General features: G+C 36.9%; 2 protein-coding genes across 2 annotated transcripts in view; both read left to right on the forward strand.

The window, feature by feature from the left end:
• LOC122252415 (transmembrane channel-like protein) overlaps nt 1-3,043 on the forward strand; it is a 21,308-nt gene extending 18,265 nt beyond the window's left edge. The window contains exons 20-22 of the mRNA XM_043014949.2: nt 70-164; nt 366-1,177; nt 1,512-3,043. Coding sequence (XP_042870883.2) covers nt 70-164; nt 366-1,177; nt 1,512-1,850 — 1,246 coding nt within the window. The 3' untranslated portion in view covers nt 1,851-3,043. The remainder of the gene's footprint in view (nt 1-69; nt 165-365; nt 1,178-1,511) is intronic.
• A 1,058-nt stretch (nt 3,044-4,101) lies between these two features.
• mbf1 (multiprotein bridging factor 1) lies at nt 4,102-14,156 on the forward strand. The gene is made up of 5 exons (XM_043015870.2): nt 4,102-4,393; nt 9,465-9,516; nt 9,731-9,891; nt 11,428-11,521; nt 12,891-14,156. Exons 1-5 carry the CDS (start codon nt 4,316-4,318, stop codon nt 12,953-12,955), a joined length of 450 nt encoding a protein of 149 aa, XP_042871804.1. The 5' UTR covers nt 4,102-4,315; the 3' UTR covers nt 12,956-14,156.
• Nucleotides 14,157-25,000: the final 10,844 nt, after the last annotated feature.

Raw genomic sequence — 25,000 nt, forward strand, 5'->3', positions numbered from 1 at the left:
CATACATACATATACGCAGACACACAGAAAGAGAGACAAAAAGATATAAACTCATCGCCCCTTTTGTAGATGGGGCCGAGTGGTGCCTCTGACCCCAATGCCCCGCCAGCGGCTAGACGGCACAAGCGGCCCAGACAAAACAGCTGTGGCTAAGCCCCTGACAGGTGAGCGAATTCTTACAAGACTAACATTCATTTGTTAAAGGGCTTCATACAAATTCTGATGTATATACCATGATTTCAAACGTCCATAGAATAATCCATCTACCTCACTGTGTTTGTACTGAATTACCAAAAAGAAAAGGAAAAAAACAAACAAACAGGAAAGGCGAACCGATTTTGTTTGACCTGACATTCATTTCTCAGAACCTGACGCCCCCCCTGCGCTACCCCCGGCCGAGACCCCCCGAGGGAAGGACGAGGGTCCGTGGCCTGACGACGTGACCGACCTTGGTCATTCGGAAGTGTTCGACGACTCACTCTCTGATTCCCGAAAACATGGGAAGGAAACGCCTGTAAAGGAAAAGCCATCCGAACCGAGTGGGTCGAAACATGAGCACAGAAGACTCGAGAAGGAAAAAGACAAGATGCTGGAAAAGGATTTCGAGTCTGCCCCGAGGAGCCCTTACTCCAGGTCCAAAAACAGGCACAACTCCTATCCTCAGGGGGCTAGAGACGAGGATAAAGCCAGAGTCCGAAGGGAGAACCATCGAGCTGCGGCGGCACAGAACAGGTCCTCCAGGAAGTCCCAGGAAAGAAAGCATTCGGATGAGTCGAGTCACCGAGAGTCGCCCACGAAAAAGTCCGGCCACAGACACGGCATTGACTCTCCACGGAGCAGGAGGAGGAAGGGATCCAGCGGCCAGGCAGGGAAACTGAAGGACAAGATGCCCGAAGAATGCATGCAAGAACTGAACGAAATAATCCACCAGAAGGACTCGAAAAAGAAAAAATCGCCCAAACCAGCAGAGAAAGTCGACCACCACCAAACATCCGGAGAAACTGAGGCGGCGTCTCGGGCTGGTCCTCAGAGTCGCCACCGCCGAGAACCTTCGATCTTTAAGATGGATGACATTCGTAGGAACTCGAACGACAAGGCGAAGAATGGAGCACAGGCCGGCCAGCGTCGGAGCAGCTCAGACGATTCCCAGAGCATGCAGTCAATACCAGTAATCAAGGTAAGGAAGCGCTTATCACGAGATCGGTTGCGCTCACATACGACGTGTTTTCAAAGCTGGCGGTGCTTTCGCGTTAACTTTTCTGACTGCAAAGGCATTTTCATTACTCTTAATCCATTCTGAAGCTTTCTGACATTTCACTTTCTCGTAAAACCTATTTTTTTCGAAAAGTAATTCCGTCAAGTAAGCTTGATATTTTATCTTATGATCCTAAATTGCATATATGATATTTCAGAATCTAGACCCTGTGGAAATATTCTGAGGTTTTCAGCGTTGATAAATGATAAGAATTCACACTGAATTTTAACATTTCGACCTTGAATTTGTTCGGCAGATCAGCAAAGAAGACAGCGTAGAGAGATCGCTGCAACAAGCCCGTCTGGAACGCCAGGCCAAGACCATGGAAGAGGACAGCGACTCAGCCAGCCAGCCTCTCACGGGTACAGTCACACCCCAGACCAAAGAAATGAAGACGAAGCCAAAGCCAATAGAAACGGATCTGGACGCGGCCATCGCTGACCCTGGCACCACGTGTGATAAAGCGGCCTTGCTCGGGGAACAGTCAGAGGTCACGCCGGACACGCCGGGAAGAGACGCGAAGGGCCAAGAGGAGGAGGAGCCAGCTGGGTCGATCAGTTCTGATGACGAAGCTACACTCCTGGATAACAATTGATCTGATTGATATTTGATGACTGTTGTGAAGAAGCACTTATTTTTAATCAAGCACATACGCTCATTAATTTATTGCACGTGCGCGTATATACACATACAGTACAGACACCACACACACACACACACACACACACACACACACACACACACACACACACACACACACACACACACACACACACACACACACACACACACACACACACACACACACACACACACACACACACCCCTCCCTCTCTCGATTCCTTGTTCTCTCTATATGTGTCCACCTGAATCAAACTCTCTGTCTCTCTCTGTCTGTCTGTCTGTCTGTCTCTCTCTCTCTCTCTCTCTCTCTCTCTCTCTCTCTCTCTCTCTCTCTCTCTCTCTCTCTTTCTCTATATATATATATATATATATATATATATATATATATATATATATATATATATATATATATATATATATATATATATATTCGCTTTGTTTTTCGCACTGTTTCTTCTGTCTATGTTGTTTTCTACATCAATGTCTGTTTGTCTCTCTCTCACTAACCTTAATCTGTCACAAAAAATAAATTGAATACAAAGTACGCAAACAATTGTGAGAAAGGTTACCTGTGCACCTAAATACTATACTTATACTATATACCATACTAAATAATAAACTATACTAATACTATATTTCAAAAGGTTGCAGAAAGAAAAGATTACTATTGTGAACATTACCAATATAGAACTTATTTTGTTATTTCTTATGATACGTCATTATGCAAAGAAACACTTGAAGAAAGTATAAAAGTTTATAAGGAAACAAATTCGGTGATATTAAACTGCACACGCAAGATACGATCTAAGGCACCCTAGAAACACTTGCTTCACGAGCCAAAATACACTTAGAAATCAAGCGTTTCAAGCAATACTAAGAATCACTATGAGGTCTTAAGTTTTGCGTGGATGTTAAGTGGCTAAATATTTACTAGCTGACCCAAAGCCCGAACCTTGATCGACATACGGTTTTGTTTCCTATGAAAATTAATCTGGGTAATATTCAGGTAACAAATCTTTTGGGTAATTTTGTAAATAAATATTCTATTGACTATTTGGAGACTTCTTAGTATAGGGAAAAATAATGAGGTAGTTCAACGTGAGATAACATTTTTGAAAACAAGAGATGCTGAACCCCTAACCAGAATTCCAGAATAAAATTAAATGCAACTAATTTGTCTCTTCATTCTATCCTACACACTTATAAGAAGCTTGATAAACATTCCCAAATTTGTATAATTCTCTCCTCTAATCTTTCATGTATGTTGATTCATTAGCTTATCAATGCGTATCAAAATGTTCAAGTAACTAAATCTTACATGAATCTACTTGAGACATTATGTTAAATCAAGCAGACGAACACGGTTTCCTACCTGTCCGTTTTGGAATCCACTCTCAAGCACCAAATGGCCTCTGCTTCTTTCTCTCTTTTAGCCATGCATTGGTTAGGAGAAACTTATTTAAAATGAAGTAAATGATGAAGCTAAGCTAGTCATTTACTACCTCTTTTCCCATGAAAATAATATCTTTTCTAGATATGTTTCATTATCAGCAACTAACAATTTTCTCATTACATATGAAAAAAACTGTAGCATAGAGATAAATCAACAAACAAATAAATTAAGGAAGTAAACACACACGCCAGTACGTACACGATATTATGTAAGCCTTATATCAAATGCAATTAGCGCACATACATTTCCTAATTAATTTATGAAAAACGATTTAGTAAGAAGTAAAAAAATAAAAATGAAATAAAATAATAACACGGCCCTTTGTGATAACGCGAACATTTGATATCTGAGTAAATAGCTATGGAACATTTTTATTCGCTCATCCAATAACCAAAATCATATATTTAATCAAATCCTAGAAATAAACACAATGAATATATATATTTGATTGACGACCTTGAAAATGCGCATAGATGCATGTAGCCCCGACCTTGAGCCGTGCACACGTGTTTGCGTTCCTTTGTAAGTAAATATAGATCAATTCGCCAAAGATATTGGTTAGGATAAAGTTTTCTTGGGTGCTTTGCCTGAAATTATAGTAATTGAATCTGCTTTATGAGCTATTCGATATTTGTACTGATGTACTCTACATCCATATTGATGTAATTCTTAAATAAAGACGAAACGTTCATACATTACGATAGTCTCCCCTCAATGAAACCCGTTTTCTTTAACGCCACCTCCGGTCATAGAAAACTCAAAAACATCATTTTACGCAATATTCTGCAACACCCCAAGAACAAAAATCGGTATATAAGCCAAATTACGACCCCGAAAAGCCACCCAAAGCGAAGAAAGGCCAAAAGGCAAGGGTTCTGGCGCGAGTTCCTGCGTTTCCACAGTTCATAGTGGACGTCCCCGACCGCCAGTGCGACCGCGTTGCTCCTTTGCTTCCTTGAAAACTCTCCAAATTTCCGTCAATAATGGCTGATAGCGACTGGGACACCGTTACTGTGCTAAGAAAGAAGCCTCAGAAGGCATCTCAGCTTAAAAGTGAGCAGGTAGATATGTAGTGTAGAGCGTTATAAGCTGGGAATAAGCCGTGTGGCCGAAGACAACGTGATTCTTTTCCAGACACTTTTTGGAAGTATTTTCGAGACGTTTTTGACTCGTTTGTTGAGGGTTTTATCACCTCCTGCGTTCTATTTGATGTTTTATTGCCTATTTTTGTTGTACTGAAGGCGGGGCACAGAAAGGGGTGTTCCCGTTACTTTTTGCTTTTTTTTTTCTTCTTTTATTCTCACGTGAACTTGAATTTTGTTCACAATTTTCACGTGGAATTTTCTCTCCAGGGTAAGCAGTTTGTAATGACGTCATTTTGCTTTGTTTTTCCTTGCTGGAAGGAGGAAAACCAGGAAGAAAATCACCCCTTTGTGGCCTCCTTACATCACGGCAACCAAGAGGGTGTTTCACCATGTATAAAATCAATGCAATTCCAACCCCAAATGGCTCCACTTTTCACACTTTCCTTCCCGGTTCTCTGACCTTTTCCTCTTTTCTTCTCTCTCTCTGTGGGGTTTCTTCTCTTCTCTCTCTTTCTGTGATGTCTAAGCTCATGGTTTCTCTTTCAGAATCAAGAGGCAGCCAGTTGCTTTTAAATGGTTTTTGAAAGTGAGAATGACTCTTGCTTTTAGGAAACTGTGAACCATTCAAGAGATTGGAAATGATTAGCAAGTTTAATATCAGTTTGGTTCTCTGGTTTCCATGATTTTTTTTTTGTATATTATTAACCTCTTTGAGTGCGAATAGCAGATTTAATCCACCATGAATTTGTTTACCATTGACTGCCAAAAGCTGCTTTATCTTTGCCACAGAAAGTTGCAATATCTGCGGAGAGTGGAATCACTCTAACGTACTTTAAATGGAGTTTGTTAGGCATACATGAATTGGAAAAATTGTGTTCCAAGTATAGAATTTCATTTTCATTTTTTGATTGAGGAAAGGATGCGGTGAGAGGAACAAAGGGTCTTGAGAGATCACCGGACTGTGTAGAAAGAAGGAAAATATACAGCACCCATGTGTACTGCTTTGTAAATTGATTTTTGTATTTGAAGCCTGAATCATACCCACACTGAATCGAGCTGTTGCAACGGCAAATGCCAGTAGACCTCCAGCATGTATGATCTATCAAGATAGATTTTGCATACCTCCCAAGCCACGTATTGTCAAATAGGAACCAGTCAATGCTCTATCTTGCTAGATTATATTTATTGCAGCGCTCTTGGCCTTAGCTGGAGCGTGAAGCAATGAGGCTACAGCAATTACTCGGAGCATTTATACTCTTGTTAATTACTAAGCTTTGAAAGACATTTTTTAAAGTGGATGATTTGCATGAGAAAAGAAGTAGGATTGATAGGTAGAGCAAATTTTGAAGAAGGCATTTGAATTATTTTTTTTACAATGATGGACAGATATAAATGTTAAGAAAACCTTTGCAGTGACTTTCTAAACAGAACTTTATTCTTGTAATAATGTTGCCAGTGTTTGATCCAAATCCACTTGAACCTTGCTGTGATCTGTGTAGGAAGACATGCATTCTTAGGACTAACCTGATAGTGGCAGTGTCAAGGAATCACAGCTGTCTCCACGCTGGGAGCTCTGGAAAAGGCCAACATATCAATATCGGGTATATTATGTGAGAGTAGAGCACTTCCTCATATTTAGTATTTAATGATAGAGCACTAAGGTGGTTTACAAGTTTTATCATGCTAGAATAAATGTGATAGAAGGATGTTGGCCATACCCATAGCAACCACAGATGTTGAGGTGGTGCTGGTTGGTGTGAGGCCAGTGGCAGATGTGCGGTTGGCTTTAAGATAATTTCCATGTATTTAGTATTGATTTTCCTTTGTTTATATATAAACACACACACACACACACACACACACACACACACACACACACACACACACACACACACACACACACACACACACACACACACACACACTCACTTAATTCTGACATTTGTTAAATCTCTCTGCGTATATTGTAACAGAAGACCATATTTTGTTATAAGCCACAATCTTTTGGTGGAACTGACAAAAATATCTATAATTGTATAATTTTAATTTAACAGACAGATTGGTAGGTTAACCTTAACCCAATCCCGACAGGCCCGGCGATAAGTGGCAACCCCCTACGCCGGGCCTATGCAATATTGCATCGGGAACGTCACACTGGTGTGTCGCCCAGTCATCGGGCATTTAGCCGTGTCACATGGGTGTGATGCACCGTCATCATAGGGTTAAGATCAGGTGATCATGAAGGAAAATTATCTTGAAAAACTAATTTGCAATGACCACACCAATAGCTTTGCCTTGAAATATACTGCTCATTAAAAGTTTGTCAGACAGACTTTGCAACAATTATATAATCAGTATCAAAATATCACATGTCAAAAGTATATGTCTTGCCTAATTTTGTATTAACTAAACTCTCACTACCTAAAATAGGACAAACCAGCTTATTACTTTACATTGGTGCATTTGGTACACAAACCTTGTATTGTACATTTGAACTTTTCTTTGCCATTCATTTGTTAGAGTTGGAAAACCAGTAGTGACTATGTAATATATATTTTTTCCATTAGTATTTGTATCATGGACTCCTGCAAGCAAGGAAGGACTGCAGCAATGGTGAGATAAGAGAACTGATATCGTGGAGGTTTCAGAAGAGCAACGGGAAACTGTGTACAAAAAAATGGGACATTAAGACGCAAAAGTCTTGGTTATTTCTGATGAGAAATTTGTCTGAACTGGAGTAAGGGGATGGTGGCCCTATAAAGTGGGTATATGGGTAGAACCTCATGTAAAATGTACATTATAATGATGTGTGAGGCTGCAAATTTTAAAATTCATGCAATTTTATGGTATATTGTGTACATGTACTTAACCTCGTGCAATTATTGCACCATCATGTTAACAGTTTAAAGACTTGCACTGATGCAATATCCTGTTCTCATGTTTAAGCACTTAAGCTGATACAATACATTGTTGTATTATGCAACACCTTACAAATCAATAATTATTGCTGTATGATATACCCCCCCCCTTTATCCACTTGTTTCATAATAGTGTGTTTATTAAAGTTTTTGGATATAGCAAAGTTGAAGGTTTCACCTTAAAGTCTTTAAAGATAATTTTGAAACCTCAAAAACAATCAAACCACATTGATGGTAGTTGTGGGCCTGTATTGACAAATGTTTTTTTTTTTTTTTTTTTTTTGACATTCAAGTACAGTCTCTGCAAACAAACAGGCTCTAAGTTTGTCCTTCTGTTTGTCTATGACTCATGCCTGGACTGTTCTTCATGATTTTGTCTGTAATTTGTGGTACTTGCGTGCACAAATGATAATGCTGTTAACTATAACCAATGTGTACATGGCAATGCAATGAGATGATAATTCATTGTAACATTGTCATGGGAATGATAATATAATTACTAATCTTACACATTTAATTTCTTTTCCACCATAGCTAAGTAGGTGGGCGTGGCTATTCTACTTCTCAAATTGAATGGGGATTTATTCAAATGAGCATTTGACACCAAAATCTAGATTCTAAAAATACAACTCACTTTTTTTCTTGTGGGATGAATTACAGTAGATAAAAGTGATTGTTTGGTGCATTTCTGCATCAGATTTTAAAAAGCATGTCTTGTAGGGGTTAATAAGAAAGGAAAAAGTTTAATTTGATAGCAGTGTGATGTATATTCAGTTTCTGTCATTATTAACCACCATTATCCTTGCCATTTACATTTCTCATAAGGACAGTTGTACGCATGGGGCACCTGCAAACATTTTTAAAACTTCGGCTGGGTCATAGACAAGAATTAGGCATTGGAAACAAATTTGCAGAGTCCAAGGACTTATTTTCCCGTCTGTGACAGTCTGTGACATTTCGTGAATACCAACCGTGGTGCTACCCCTATTTTAGACAATTTAGGGCTTGCAACTTTCTGTCATAATTCATGAGCAGTTTTTTTATATTTTGAGTTATTGTTTCATGCTCTACCCATTGTATCTCATTCATAAAAGTTATTCAAATTAATGTGAACAAAAGTAGGCTTCCAGGTGGATGTAAAAGTCTTACATTCTACAGACAATTTTATAATGAATCTCTTATATATATATATATATATACATATTTGATCCTCCCTCCCCCCCAAACTATTGGTTGGTGTCATTGGCCAATTGTAATGAACTAATGTCTTAACCCATTCACGCCGGGGCCATTCCGGCTTTGCACGGTTGCTATACCGAGGTTTTCGAACGCAGATATCTCGTCGGCGGCGTCGGACGCGAAAACCACGAAACGTGTCAGCACGTCATCCGGCGTGAGTGGGTTAACAAGTAGAAGACATGAAAAAGTAAATCCAGTAGTGTTTAACCCACTCATGCCGGGGTGATTCCGGCTTTGCCGGGGTTTTCGAACACAAGCCTAATGCCTCGAGACTCTTGAGTGCACAAGCTGCGAGCCTGGGCTGCCCGCTCGCTCACCCCAAGCGCCAGCCTTGCTCAGATGACTCGTCACTGGCGTCTGACGCAAAAAACACAAAACATGTCAGCACGTCATCCGGCGCGAATGGGTTAAGGAAGAATGGATATCAGTTTAAGGCTACAGCGATTGAACATTTACCATGGGATTTTTTTTAGCCATGTATCTTACATTTGAAATGATAAGAGTTTAAAAGAAATGTGCTTTATGGGATTCAGGTAATGGTAACAATAGAAGTAAATAACGCCTAAATTATGCTTCAGGGTGTTGCTGTTATTTTAGTCATGGGAGAAAGGGTTGAGAAACTCTGCAACAGAACTAAAACTGATCTTTCTGATTATCTGGGTTATTATCATCATCGTTGTCATTGTTGAGTTATTATTGTATTCTGTTATTTGTTTTATTTATTTTATTCTTTTATTTGTTTTATTAATCTTTATTAATATTTCATAAATTGTTGATTCAGTTATTTATTTATTCAATTATTTATTTAATTATTTGTTTAATTCAATTATTTACAGAACTTGCTTTCTCTTAGACGTGGTTGTATCTGAAAATCTTTTATTTCTTTGCAGGCTGTGAACAAAGCCAGACGAACTGGAGCTCAAGTGGAGACCAGCACCAAATGTAAGGAGTGGCTTTGTTTCTTTGATTTGGGGATGTGGCAATTGTATATTTTTTGGTAGATTTATTCAATTGTATTTGAGGAGAAAACTGCATTTGTTATCTTGTTTACTTTGATGATGACAGAGATTTCTGGTTGTAGGTTATATATGTATTGATGGTTAGTTGTGCTACAATGTATTTTAATATGTTCATTTGCATATGAATTTTTCAACAGATGGAGCTGCCAGCAACAAACAGCATGCCACCACCTTCAACACAGCCAAGCTCGACCGTGAGACTGAGGAGCTGAAGCACAACAAAGTGGCCCCCGACGTAGGCCGACTCATCCAGCAAGGACGCCAGAACAAGGGGTGGACACAGAAGGACCTGGCCACTGTAAGCAGTAGTACACTATTACTAGGATAGTGAGATAGGATATTTTGGTGTTATTTCGATAGATATTTTTTTTGTTTGTTTATCAAGGCTATTCCAGTGGGGATAAAGAATGAGGATTTGATAAGATTTAAGGAACTAAATATTAGTAGAAGTCCTTGTTAAATACACATGAAACTAATCAGATCAATTACATACTAAAATAAGGAGAATTGAGAAAAAAAAAAACTTTTTATGATGGATAGTTCCAAGTGATCCCTCCAGTTCATGGATGGTTGCTCTACCAAAACAGCACACTGTTTCTGGTTATATTTAGATGTATTAGGCACGCTTTTCAAAATTTGATGGCGTAATGTCCGTGTTTATTCGAATGGAAACGGTGAACTATTATCAGTAAGTCATTTTGTCAAATTACAAAATTTATATGATTGATAATAATTTGCGACAAGAAGACATTATTTTAAAAATCTCTTTTTTGACTGAGGCTTTCTAAAACTTGTTGTAATTAAGACCGTTGTATACCTGTTATTCCCTCCTCCTCCTCTTCCTCTACTTATTTTTCTTCATTTTCTTTTCTTACTCCCTCCTCTTTCCTCTCTCCCTCCTCCCTCCTGCCTCCTCTCTCCTCTCTCCTCTCTCCTCCCTCCTCCCTCCTCCCTCCTCTCTCCTCTCTCTTCTCTCCCCCCTGTCTACTCTTCTCTTTCTCCTTCTCTCTCTCTTCCTCCCTCGTCTCCTCTCTTTCTCTTTCTCTCTCCTCTCTTGAATATTGTAACATGAGGATTAGTAGGTAGTATAGAAACCATTGGGTGGAGAAATGTATTCTTTTGTTCCAAAGCCTGGCAGTAGAGTTTACCTATCAACTGGAAAGTTGATGGATAACTTGGTTTTACCATGAGTGATGTAGAGCTAAAGAAACACTTATATTAAAAATACTGTGAGCAAATACATTTATGATATTTGATGGAAGAAACATAGGTTTGTAAAAGCTGCATGCTAGTTTTAATGCTGTCTCTTTGGTTCAGTCAGAGGCAAGTACACTTTTATTGTGGGAATATATTTATAGGATGTAGTGATAGGGATGTGGGTGGGGTTGCATATGGGTAAATGCAATGAATAATTGTGTAGAAAAATATGATGACAGGTACTTTTTGGGGGGCTTTATTGAAGTAGTTATACTGGGTTTAGATGGTTTGATGTGACAATATGTAAAATGTATTGGATAAGAAGAAAAAAGGAAATGATTAAACCTCACACAAGACTTTTTCACAGTACATATGATGTGTGTCAAATTTTCTAGCCATTTTTTTTTTCTATGCTGTAGACCTTGTGTAATTACATGAGTCTGTATATTTCATGTGTACAATTTATAGTATGTTTGAATTTATTTTTGGTGAAACAGATTGTGTCCATAAACCATGAATAAGCTCCATGCTTAGATCTGAAAGTTGGATAATTTTGTCATTCTTAAATTTCATGGAATTCCAAATTTTTTTATTAAATTCAAGGAGCAGTTTTAATAAAGGATTCTTTTCATTGCAGCGTGTGAATGAAAAGCCCCAGGTGATCCAGGAATATGAACAGGGCAAGGCAGTGCCCAACCAGAACATCATAACCAAGATTGAGAAGGCTATTGGTGAGTCATTTTAGTGTTTGTACAATATAGTTCTGCATGATATGTCGGAGAAGAGCTTGACTGTGTATAAGCCTCTGGAGCATTGCAGTGTTAATAAGTATTTTGCAACAGTGTAATAGTTAGAAGTGTGGAGGAATTTCACACTGGTACTGAGTCTTTTGTAAATAGTCTATTCAAAGAATAAGCACATACAGTAAGAAAAATTGTAGTCTTAACCCACTGTGGATGGGGGATAGATTTGCTTGCCCAGTCTCCAGGATGGGTTGTATTTCAGAGCGAGGCAGCTTGAAGCAACATACTTAGAATTTTCCCACTTATTTTAAAATTAGAGCCCTTTTGATTTTATTTTTGTTTTTTTTTAGAGATGTATAAGTGCCATAATACAGGCTCTATCACTGCTGCAGTTGTTTAAAATTGTAGTATGTGATCCATATCAGCTCATTATTTTCTTTATTCTGAGTGTCATTTTGCTGTTTTATGGAATGACAAAATGCAACTTTATTTTTTTGTATTTTTGTGCTGTCATGAACGAATAAGAAACATATAGCCATCTACAATGAAGATAACATGAAAGGGTAGGGAAGAGGAAGGAAACTTGTACATATGACTGTGAGTGCCATAATAAAAGGCATTGCTATTGGCACAGAAGCACATTTTAGACACTTGGTATGGTTTGAGTCGCCTTCCTCTTCTCGTTCTGCCTTCGCATACTTCATCAGTGATACTTTAGAGCAAGAGTTCGGTGACTTGCTGTGTGCCATCACTCTCTTAAGATAGTGCTTGCTAGAGACCATGGATAGGTGCCATTCAAGGCTCTCGCTCCTACTGGTGCTAGAAGAAAGTGATGCCATCTAGGTTTTGGATGTTAGGTTTGCTTAACCCATTCACGCCGGGGCTGTTCCGGCTTTGCGCGGTCGCAATACCGGGGTTCTCGAACGCATAAGCCTAACTCCTCGAGATTCTTGGGCGCACAAGCCGCGAGCCTGGGTTGCCCGCTCGCTCTACCCGAGCGCGTGGCTTCCCCTCATAGCTCGTCCAGGGCGTCTGACGCGAAAACCACAATACGTGCTATCACGTCAACCGGCGTGAATGGGTTAATATTACAGTAATTTTAATAATTATAGTAATTATGACTGCAGTTATCATCACTCACTCCTTACTCATATCACAATAAAATATCAGTGATCCAAAAACCCCCGAATGTCAATATGTCATGGTACCCGTCGTCAGGCCACAACTCTTGGGTCATGGTTGTCATGACATCCATCTGCAGTGGGTTAATATATATTATCATGGAGAAAATAATTACCGTCATAAGGTCTAACCGTATCATATTCTTTCTTACTTAATCCTAATTTTTTGTGGACAGGGATGCGCCTGCGAGGAAAGGACAAAGGGCAGCCCCTACCAGCCCCAGGGAGCAAGAAGAAATAAGCAGAAGCCAAGTCCCTCCGCCTTTTGCTCTTTCACCAGTAACTTGTGTACCATGCTACAGGCAGTACCCAGAAAGTTCCCCTTCTGTTCACTACTCGGCAATTAGGGCTATTTGGAATATATATTTTTTTGTGATTTCATACAAGTGCTTTTGTTCTCACACCTAGCTTGGAGGGAATATTTTTTTTTTTCTTTCTTTTTCTGTTAAGGAAAATGAGGAATTTTCTTGCAAAGTTATGGATAATAGATATATCATTAAATGCAGAAAAAAAATATTTAAAAAATGTTATGTATTGATAGAAATGGATGGAAATGTTATTTAGTCAAAGCTTAATTTGTTTACCTCCACTATCCACAAAACACGTAAGGGTATGGTTTGCTGACCATAGCATGTCATTTAGTTCAGTGTTTGCAAAAAATTATTTGGACATTGATTTGTGTTCTCTTGGACTTTTCATTCATTCATGCAGTTATATGCATTTGTATTTCCAAGTTTGTGGTGACCAGACAGCTTTCATTTCTCTGCTGAAGTAAGACTGGTAATGATTGATTGAAGAGGAATTCACTTGATTTGTTATTCAGCCTTTGTTTATTCACTGCGTACTTCAAGTATGTTCAATCTTTTATAGAATTTCTATGGTGTATGCTAAATAAATACTATAAAGGAGTTTCCACAGATAATCATTTCCTCTTTCCAGATGTTTTGATGTGTCCTGTTTCCCTTATGTGTGACCCATTCTCTGTCCTAAAATGATTGTATTTTTACAAAAGATTAGTACCAGTATAACTGCAATACATTTATGCAATTACAAAGGGGAACACACTGAGAACTTAGGAAAATATGGTAAAGAAAAAAAAATATCAGTAGAAAATGTTTTTTTTCTATACTGACACTATTCATTATTGCAGGAAATGTTGATTTTTGTAAACAAGATTTTATTCAGATGAATGTAAAGTTGTATCAAAGGAGTTAATTAAAACTTGTAGAAGATATTCCAGTGGCATAGAGAGTGAGTGGAAATTCAAGGAACCGCCATGCATTCAAATTAATGTAAGGTCATATTAAGGTTGTTTTGACTTTGGATGTTATGAACTTTGTGTTCCACTTCATATTGGTTTGAAAAAAGCAAATCATGCTTGCTTGATACCATATAGTTTCAGTGTACTAACATAATAAAGTTTCACCCTGAAAGCAAGAGAATTTTGGCTTTTTGTTAATGAAGTCCTTTGTAATACTGTAGTTAGATGCTTGAAAATATTTTTTTAGGCACTTATGCCGTACTATTTTTTTCTCCTTCCTTCCTTTGCTTTTTACCTACACTACAAGTTTGTGAAAGAATGCATGTTAAATTGCAACTGTTCTTGAGTCTTATACAAGGGAAATATTGAGTATGTGGCTATTGAATCTGCAACGTCTTTTCACCAACTAGACAGCTCCGAGCTTCACTCTTACTTTGTTGGGCATTGGCCCTTGTGTTTGGCAGATGTAGCATTACTTGTATTATGATGAGCTTATCAATATGAATTGAAGATTCCAGATTAAGCTTGAGTTATGAAATTAATGCTGTTCAGTTCATATGAATCTCCATAAATAATTTTTGATTGCCATAATTTTAGAGCGGCTGGAATAGTGTAGATTTGTGAAACGGTTCTATTTATACTTTTTCCTCATCCTAATGTACCACTTCTAGTTTACATTTATATGTCGGAAACATGTAAACCCATTTCCCTCCCTTTAAAGAAATGAATGATAATACATTCAAAATAGTCTTTTTAAAAAAGTGCTCCATAACTTTAAAGTATTGACAAATTTGATTTTCACTTGTTTATGACCATAGCGGTTTATGAGGACAATGAAAAGTCTTTTTATTCCTTCCTCTTTATTTAAAAAATGAAACATCTGTTCAATAATTTTTTTTTTTCAGTTCTGTTATAATTCATGAAAGCAAGATATTCGTATGCAGATGATCACTATATTATAATTGCTTGAGAAAGGTTGTAGTTTTGTATCACTTGCGATTTGTGTGTAATACAGGAAACAAATTTTCATGCATGACATTCACTCACATGTGGTCGAAAGTTATGAACACGGTGCATGATATATTAACTGACTGAGAAAACAAGATGAAATATACAATCTCACCGCACATTAAGTTAAACAACTTTTTTTAATGTGTAAACCATCAGTTTCGACACTTGCATTCGAAACAAGTAATATGGTTGCAAATACAAGAGTCGAGACTGGCGATTCTCAAATAAGCAACACAGAATGGAAGTGTTGGGGACCTGGTGTTTGTATTTTGACCGTATTGGTTTTTAATTGGTCTTATTCTCAAGGAGTTTTTCAGGTTTATATTGGGAGGATGAATAAACCCTCAATTTTATACTATATGCAATTTATTTTTTCAACAAAAACAGTGAATATAATAACTGACACTGATGCAAAAGAAGCAAGTCTTGTCACAATGATAACACACAAACTACGGCCAGGTAGAAGATATGGGGGTGTGGCATACTCGTTTGTTTGTAGGCCTGTGGCGTATTGTCAATACGCAACACAACAAAAAAAGGCTGAAAACAATAATATGAATCTCCATATTACTTGAAGAAAATAAATGATTAATGTAAATGGATGTGCAAATAAACCTCGCGAACGGGCAAAAATATACTATTTACTTAAGCAGGGTCTGTGGCAAAGTGACCCACCACATGTTTTGTTGAAAAAATGTGGGAACACGGAGGTGTTCCCACATGCGCTTTGAAGCTAGGGAGACCTCATTTGAATACATTATCTATATCGTTGATAACTAATATGTAAATTACTTAAAATTATAAACAATGCAGTTTACCAACCCTTTCCGATTTAAGCTAAAGTGTCAAGAAATGCAAAAAGTAAATTGCAAGGTGTACAAAGTATTTACAAGGAATATTAACTCAGGATAGACCTTCAACATATTCAATCTTAAATCAATAACCTTAAAGACTGAGTCCACTTCACAAGTCTTCAACTGTAATTCCTCATTTTATGTAGATTGCAACGTTTCTTCCAAGATCTAAAAATCCGAACGTGTTAGGACTTTTCGAACAGGTAAACCAAACGTTTGGTGGTTTACGCCATGACTTGAGCCATTCCAGACATGTTTTTATTGTCACCCTTTCTTGCTCTTACTTGCCTGTGATTCATCCTTCGACTATTGTAGTTATATCTTTCAACGGTGATTTATTAAGTCATTTGTGTATTAGAGAACAATTAATGAGCACTGCCTAAAAATAAAAAATGAAAATCTGGGTAAACTTTTCCATTCAAACTTTCTTAGGCAAATTAAAGCTTTATAAAACGTGCAACATGATAAACTACTTAAAAGCTGACAAAAAACGGAAGTTGTATATCGTTAAGTGAAGAAATCTCTGCTTGTCTGTGGGCTGGGTGAAAAATATACATCTTTATTAGATTTCATTTCTGTATGGTAGAAAGGTTATGACATTCTTTGATTAGATATACATTGATCATTAACACGATGGTGTCAAATATCTCGCGTGACAAAGGGGGAAGGGGAGAAAGAATGAGAATAAGAGAGAATGAGAAAGAAAATCACAGAGGAATGCAAAAACATCATGAAATAGGTAATGATACAGATAAATACAAGACGTAGAGATGCAGAGATACTATGCAATATGGTACATCATAATGGAGGATAAAATTAATGCTTAGAGGTACAGGGACAAAGCGGAAGATGTAAAGATGGAAAAATACAACCAATCATAAAATGATGTAAAGACAGTGAAAGGCAGATAGACAATGAACTAATAGATAGACATCCAGATTTACAATGGAAAATGTAAAAAGGATACATTGAAATTTTTGAAGAGAGCGTTGCAATATGAGGAGTCAGTGGACGGTGCTGAGAAACAATTAAATATTTTGAGAAAGAAATGCGTAAAGATACATAGAGATGCAGAGATACAATGAACATGTTGATATGCATATACGAATTACAGAGAAAGATGTACAGATACACAGCGAAACAGAAGTAGAATGAGAGGGGTCTATTCTCTGGTAAAGTCAAAGAAATAGCTTTTACTTTGTCCTTTAATGGTTCAATTATGTAATTCCCCAGATGAAACAAGATATTTATTTTTAGAAAAGCCAAAAAGGCATTCGCTAATACAGGCTGTTAGACCATAATGACGTAATTATTCTAGTGTAGCTCTTAAATCTTGCAATTGTTCTTCCCCAATTTGAATTATGAACAGCCACATTATCAAAAATACTATTCCTCAGACCATAAAGAACCTTACGCATAAGCCTAAGGAATGTAGTGACCTGATTCAGCCCTTGTTCCTGCTGTTATCCTTTCTGTATATCTTGTCAGAATTTACTTCTATTCATTTTTTGGATTGCTTACGCATGATTAACTTTCTTTAAAAAGCTCGAAACGTCGCGAGTTTTTCCTTTATATTGTGGCAGTGTTTTATTATATAGGGTTCAATATTTCCCATTTCTAGCATTTGATCAATTTCCCTATTAGATGTATCAACCTAATGCGGAATTGGGCAAGGCTTCTTAGCAATACGCGCTGTAGCTTCTAGTTTGATTAGATACTCTATACTAGTTATAACTAGCTTTATCCGAGAATACATCACGGAATTATTCTACTAGATACTTCAAATCCATCATTCGATTTTCATTCAGATCTTCACCCAAGTTCACATTACAGCTACTGGTTTCAAAGTACATGGTGTCCCTTCCTTTGGCAATACGGTTATCTGTAACAAAGTTGAATTACAGTTTTATTTTCCTCGTTTTGTTTATAATATTTCTTAAGCATATTTGATGTGAAAGATTTTAGCCTTATTGCGGATATTTCCCGGATTATCAACTCCATTTTCTTTGCACGCAGTCACAGAATAAGGTCCGCGCCATTGCACGATTAACTTATCAAAAAGCAAAAGCACAAATAGTATTTGCATTTAGTTTACTATTTTTTAGTTATCATGTAGTAGTTTATATCCAACTAATTTCGGCATTCGAAACGGCTAATTTCGAAAATTCCTTCTTAGATCCGTCACAATCACGCATTCTTGACATCAGAATTGAAATAATTCAATCATAATTCACGTAAGATAGCAAGGGGACCTTACATAGGGAAAATTCAGGTATCATTAAGGCTTTTCCTATATGCAAAAATAGCAGGTATATACCAATCCAAATCCTTAGGTCTGCCTGTCTACATAATTTCTTCACAGCATAGATTTTAGTACACCATCTAATCTTTCTACGTCTCCATCATTGCAGTTTGGATGATATAGGTTAGTATAAAAGCTTTGAGAATAGTTTTTTTCTACCATGAGATCGGATCTAAACCGAGTTCCTCTGATCAAAGCAGGTCTAGGAATTCCTCTAAAATTTACAGTAACGTTTAATTTCGGCTCTTACCCCATGCCAAAAGAACTTCTGAAAATCTAACTACTATTTCTGACAGAAATGACCACCCATTAGAAAAAAAAAATAAATAAAAAGGGCCATGTTTAATACTTCGTTTCTGAACAGCTCAGGGACCACAGGTTGCTTAGTGCCAATTTCATCAAAAGTTTATACATTTGATGCATAGTCGATAAATAGCTTTAAACCTATATCGATCTTATTCTTACTTGCACTTGATCGAACAACCATGTACATTTTTGGCACAACAGGATGTCGACAAGAACTCTCACTACATATACCCTTTGAGTTTTGGGTATTCAGGTATTTCGGTTAGGTCATGGGGGCTGGGTAGCTTAGGTAGGTCACAAACTACAGGTTGTTCAGGGAGATTACAAGGGTCAGGGCTAGTACAGGATGTTAGGGTAGCCACATCACCAGGACAGGATTTGCTCGGGATCTTTATTCCTGGAATACATCCTATTGGGACTTCTGCAAACTTAATGGGTGCAGCTATACCATTTGCCCATCCAGTAAAGAAATTTATCTTAGTGGAACATCTGATCTTAGGAAAATAATTTGACCTGCCTAGATAATCTTAAACCAGTACCATTTCCCTTATATTTAGAATTAACCAAACTATGAATATAAAGCATCCGGCATCAAGCATAACTTCCACAGGTTGATAAAATAGAAATCCATTAGTATCTACACCTATTCGGTTTTAATTCAGTTTACTCACCAGAAAAAACACCTTTACCTCTAAAATTCGTAAGATTATCAGAACATGATTTAATATATCCAGCTTTACCACAAGCATGACAAAACTTCACTACTATTGCCCTAATCTTTAGACTGAAGGAAAGGTTTAAGCTGAGAAAACCACCTACTTGTCACGGTACAAATGGGCACTCTTATATCTGTCGGCTACTGCTGCCATCTCCGTTGCACTGAAAAATTCCAGTTTTTAGAAGAAAACAAATCAGGATTAAAATGGTTTAGAAATTGTTCCATAATAATAATAAAAAAAACTCAGTTTATTGCTAAGAAATCTAAGCATTACTCCATTCGAACTAATAAATAACACGTTAGCGCCAACACTAACACTAACATTAATATTTACGTCACTTTCATTTCTTTCACCAGAAGAACGTAATTCAGCTAATAAAACAATTCGTGAGTTCTACGCTTCTACCAACTCATTTTTTTATTATTTTCTTAATTTCTCGTTCTATTGCACGTTCTTCCCTTCCTGTTTTATCTTTAGCCAATACTCCTACTCCTTCCTCAACTATCTGCTTCGAATCAGGGGTCCTACCAAGCTTCTGAGCTGCTCGTAAGATTTCAATTGAACTCAAAGCTTCGAAAATAAATTCACAATCGCACTATCGCAATAAGTTAACCTCGCGCCGGAAATAGCTTATCACAGCACAACACATTGATATAACTAGCACCACACAGCTTACACTTAATACAGCCGACTGTTAGGTCGCGAAATTAGCTTACCAAATTCAAAATAAGTCAACCTTAATCGTGACTAAGCAGTGAATGAATACATCAATGATAAAGCACTTATTGTAGGAAAATACGACGAATAACACTCGCTTCTTTTCAATATGAAAAAGTACGCCGTCACTACAATAAAAGTATGACACTTATCTCACCTGTATTTCCCTTCATATTAACCACTCACCGTCCCAGAACAACGTATTAGTTGTACTAACACGTTGTAAACCATAACAGGGGTAGTGGTAGTAACAAGTAGTGGCGGTCCGGGTAAACGACCGAATTCTATAAAAGACCAAAATCAACGTTAAGTTAATTCAGATAATCATTCTCAAATAAACAGACACACCGTGAAAATTAGTAATTGCCAAGCTTACTCGCTGCGCCATTAGACTTTTTCCCCCTTTAATTGGCATTGTTTTCAAGGTGTTTAGGTTTATATTGGGAAGATGAATATTAGCCACAATTTTCAACTATATATACAATTTATCCTAAACAAATAAATGAATATGATAATCGACACCGATGCACAACACAAACGGCCAGGTAGAAGATAAGATCAACAAAGAAATTAAATGAACAAAGTAAACGGACGTATAAATAAACCTCACGAGCGGGAAAAAACACAAACTATATTACTACCTTAAACAGGGTCAGTGGCAAAGTGACCGACCACGTGTTCGGTTGAAAACAAGCGAGGGAACATTTTTGCACATGCGCTTTACAACTAGGGAGACTGCGTATAAATAATACATTATCTATAACGTTAATCACTAATGATAGGTAAATTACTTATAAAGAATTATGTCCCATGCGATTTACCAACCCTTTATAAATTATTGATGCATTGTTTAGGTAGTTGAAACAGAATGTAGATATTCGGAATAGTTGATATATATTGGGAATCAGTTCAAGAAGTACTTTCCTCTATTTTCACTACTATTTATCCATATATTTTCGTGATTCAAGTTTCCTAAGCAACATAGTGGATAGGGTATGCTATATAACCAATTACCAATGAATTTTGATAAAAACTTTGCTTATTCCTTGCTCTTCTAAAATTAGCGCATTCCTCAGGCAATTCAAATATCAGAGTGTAGCAAAGAAATAAGATTTGAATTTAGAATACAGTAGCTTGTAGACTTCAATTATGTTTGAGTGTTTATTTTTCCACAATAGATATAGCAATTAAGCAGAGTAAAGGCCTGATGAAAAGTGTATTAATCAAAATAACTTTATTAAAAATACATTCCTGGTGTAGATTTATAAGCAAGGCTTTAGATAATTAATTTTATGGCATTATTTCATATTTTATTCATAAAGGATATTTAATAGTAACTCAAATAGATTAATAAGCACACACACACACACACACACACACACACACACACACACACACACACACACACACACACACACAAACACACAAACACACACACGCACGCATGCTAACCTATATAAATATGATTTCTGTAGACTTACAATCTCAAAATCTGTAATGAAAAACTGAAGCATCAATTAAATGAATGAGAAACTGTTAGACTAGGAAAGTGGGTACCATGATTTGCAGTTTGGTGGCTTATTTCAGCTAACGAAATAGATTGAATGTTTTACGGTATTTTTGAGAATGTGTCTTTTGCCTAACGTTATCTATCGGTAAACACATATTATACAGAAACATTGATGGCCGCTAAGTGGCTTTTTCATAACAATGTTTTTTTTTATATAATTCAATTACTCTCAATCTATAATTTTACTCAATAATTGATTATAATCTATAACCGATAATCAATAAAGAATAATAACTGAAACGTCGTCACTTTGGTAGTAACTCGTCAGGCATTTGACATAATGGACCATTGCTTCTCAATTGCAAATTGAAAGTCATCTGCCTTGACTTATATCACATATATTTATATCCCTTACCACTCTGTCGCCAGCCCTTAAAAATATTAAGAGATTCTTTCAGTTCCGATTCACTATAAAAATCAATAACTTAGCATTATGCTGAAATCAAATGCCAGAAGTTTGAACGACGAAGCAAGGGAAATGAATAACATTTCCTTCGCACACTGTCTGTCCATCACTCCAAGGACAAGCTTTATGCAAATCTTGCCCAGGAGTAGAACTCATCTACTCCGTCGCGGCGAGGCTGGGTGTAATAGGAGTACATGGCATGCAGGCCAGATAACATAACGAGTGTTAGAGGTAAAAGAACTCTTTATTTTTTCAAATATAATAAAAACGTGACGAGAAAAAGATAAATGGGCGAGATATGTGCAATATAATGGAGTATGATATATATATATATATATATATATATATATATATATATATATATATATATATATATATATATGTGTGTGTGTGTGTGTGTGTGTGTGTGTGTGTGTGTGTGTGTGTGCGCTTGTGTGTATGTGTTTGTACACATGACACACACATATATATATATATATATATATATATATATATATATATATATATATATATATATATATATATGTGTGTGCGTATGTGTGTGTGTGTGTGTGTGTGTGTGTGTGTGTGTGTGTGTGTGTGTGAAACTCAAAGTATGTCTAGGGCAGCAACTTAGCCGCCGGATACATGAAAAACAACCACAACAACAACAAAACGAGGGCCACATGCGTAACACCCTTGCCCTATTCCACGTTTCTCATCAACAAGATGTATATCAAATTACTTTTAGAAACGAGAAAAGCGGCGATGATTTGCGTCCGAGCTTTATGATCAGGTCGCATGCACACACCAACCTTTTTTCTCCGTGTCGCATGCAAACGGAGTATTTCTAGGTATAACGTGATGAATTTTATATCCGGTAAATCCGACGCTGTAAACATCGGCGACATCCAGCATGTAATCTGTTTTTGCGCATTTTTACAATCGATGCTCTTTCTGGTTGCGTTTCAACTGTTTCTCTTTCTCTCTCTCTCTGTCTCTCTCTCTCTCTCTCTCTGTCTCTTTCTCTCTCTCGCTCTCTCTTTCTCGCTCTCTCTCTCTCTCTCTCTCTCTCTCTCTCTCTCTCTCTCTCTATATATATATATATATATATATATATCAAAACATCTCTTTGTGTGAGCTCTGTTTATTGAGTGCTGCCTGCGTCCGGTACATAAGAAGTCACACTTGCCTCGGATAAAAGTTTATCAAAAGTGACAAAAACAGAGAAAAGGGAAAGATCTTCGGATAAAAAGATAAGGGGAATAAGATAAAGGGAAACATCATTTGATGAATAAAGATTTTTTTTTTTATCGACTACATGGAAAAGCACGAGAAAATACGATATAAACAGTTTTAAATGAAAATGTGCCTAGTGTTTTTTCGAGGTTGTTCTTGTTTTGTTTTGTTTTATTTTGTTTTGTGTTTTGTTTTGTTTTGTTTTATTTTATTTTGTTTTATTTAATTTAATTTATTTAGTTTAATTTAGTTTGATTTAGTTTTGTTTAGCTTTGTTGTGTTGTGTTGTGTTTGTTTTGTTTTGTTGTGTTGTGTTATCTTAGGTAAGGTAAGATAAGGTATGGTAAGGTTTAGTTTGGTTAGGTAAGGTAAAGTATGGTAAGGTAACGTTAGGTTGCGTTAAGTTGAACTCAATCAGGAAGGTAACTTACAAGACAGAAGTTTAATTTTTTTTTTCATAATAATATTCATGATCATACGTCTGCAGAGAAATGAAGTCATTGCAAGTGTTATAAAAAAACACACACCTTTTCCTCACTCTATTTTCCATGTCTGTGTGTGTATTATTTCACCAATCAACACTTTGACCAATTCAAATAAACTTAAAAGACTTCATAAGCATTCCTGTGATCCATGACAATCAAGAAAAGTTTTATTCTTAACTGTCTAGAAAAAAAAATATAGAGAAGAGCTGAATGATACACGTAACAAAATATGGAACGAGTTATTTTATTGGATATAAGCCTTCCTTTTGTTGGCGCTTGGGACTGTTTCATGTACAGGTCATTCAAAATAAGAATAAAGGCAAACACCAAAGTGGTTCAGATTGTAATATATTAGAGATATTTTCATCGCAGCTTTTATATTTTTTTATTTATATTTTCGTATAATACGCACACGCATTGAAGCTCGTAGGCACACGCACACACATACATGCATAAATATACATACATGCATACATATATGCACACACACATACACACATGCACAAACACACACACACACACACACACACATATATATATATATATATATATATATATATATATATATATATGTATATATATACACATAACAACAAACACACATACTGTTAATGACACCCACGTCCCCGGATTCCTGCCACCTCACACCCCATGACACTCAACTACAACCGACCCCTTCCCTGGTCCGTAATTCCACGACGCTCAACCTTGCCCTCACACCTCCAACCCAGACCAACCACGTGACCTCGCACCGCTTCATCGCGAAACCGTCCTATGACCAGCGGGAGGAGTCAACATCGACACGCCACCACCTTCTGCAGGCATGGACCACCTCTTGGGCAAAGGCTCGAAGGGGAAAGAGGCGGCTTCTTTCCCTAAGAAGTCAGCAAGAGGTCTTTCTGGACTTGGCATCCTATATTCACGGTCAGGGCGAAGGAAGGGGTAAAAGTATTACCTAACTATTTATTAAAGGCAACCTTAGATGGGCTTCTATTGCCTAGTTAGCGCCTGGGGTTATCGTCACAAAAAAAAAAAAAAAAAAAAAAAAAAAAAAAAATCACTCTATTCAAACCACACTGAAATAAAGTACTTCTCAATTATTGCAACGAAGATTGACTTTCCACTCTCCTTGTTTGCATCATACGTGTTTCTTTCTAATTTCAGTTCACATGTACAGCCAGTTACCTATGGTATCCCTAAAGAACATAATCAGTCATGGTCGTTTGTTTGTTTTTATTTATCACTAGAGTCACTGAGTCATGTTCCATGAAATTTATCTTAATTTATGGTACAACCGTAAATGAAATCATAGTTGCTATAATTATCTCATGTATGTAAATACTGATATCAATTTGATATAACTATTTAGTGTAGAAATAAAATTATAATTGCATTGTGATCTACATTTCATTAAACTTGCTACACACCAATGACTTG

The sequence above is a fragment of the Penaeus japonicus genome, unplaced genomic scaffold (genome assembly GCF_977035675.1).
Source record: "Penaeus japonicus unplaced genomic scaffold, GWHDUDI00000001_assembly GWHDUDI00000004, whole genome shotgun sequence".
NCBI lineage: Eukaryota > Metazoa > Arthropoda > Malacostraca > Decapoda > Penaeidae > Penaeus > Penaeus japonicus.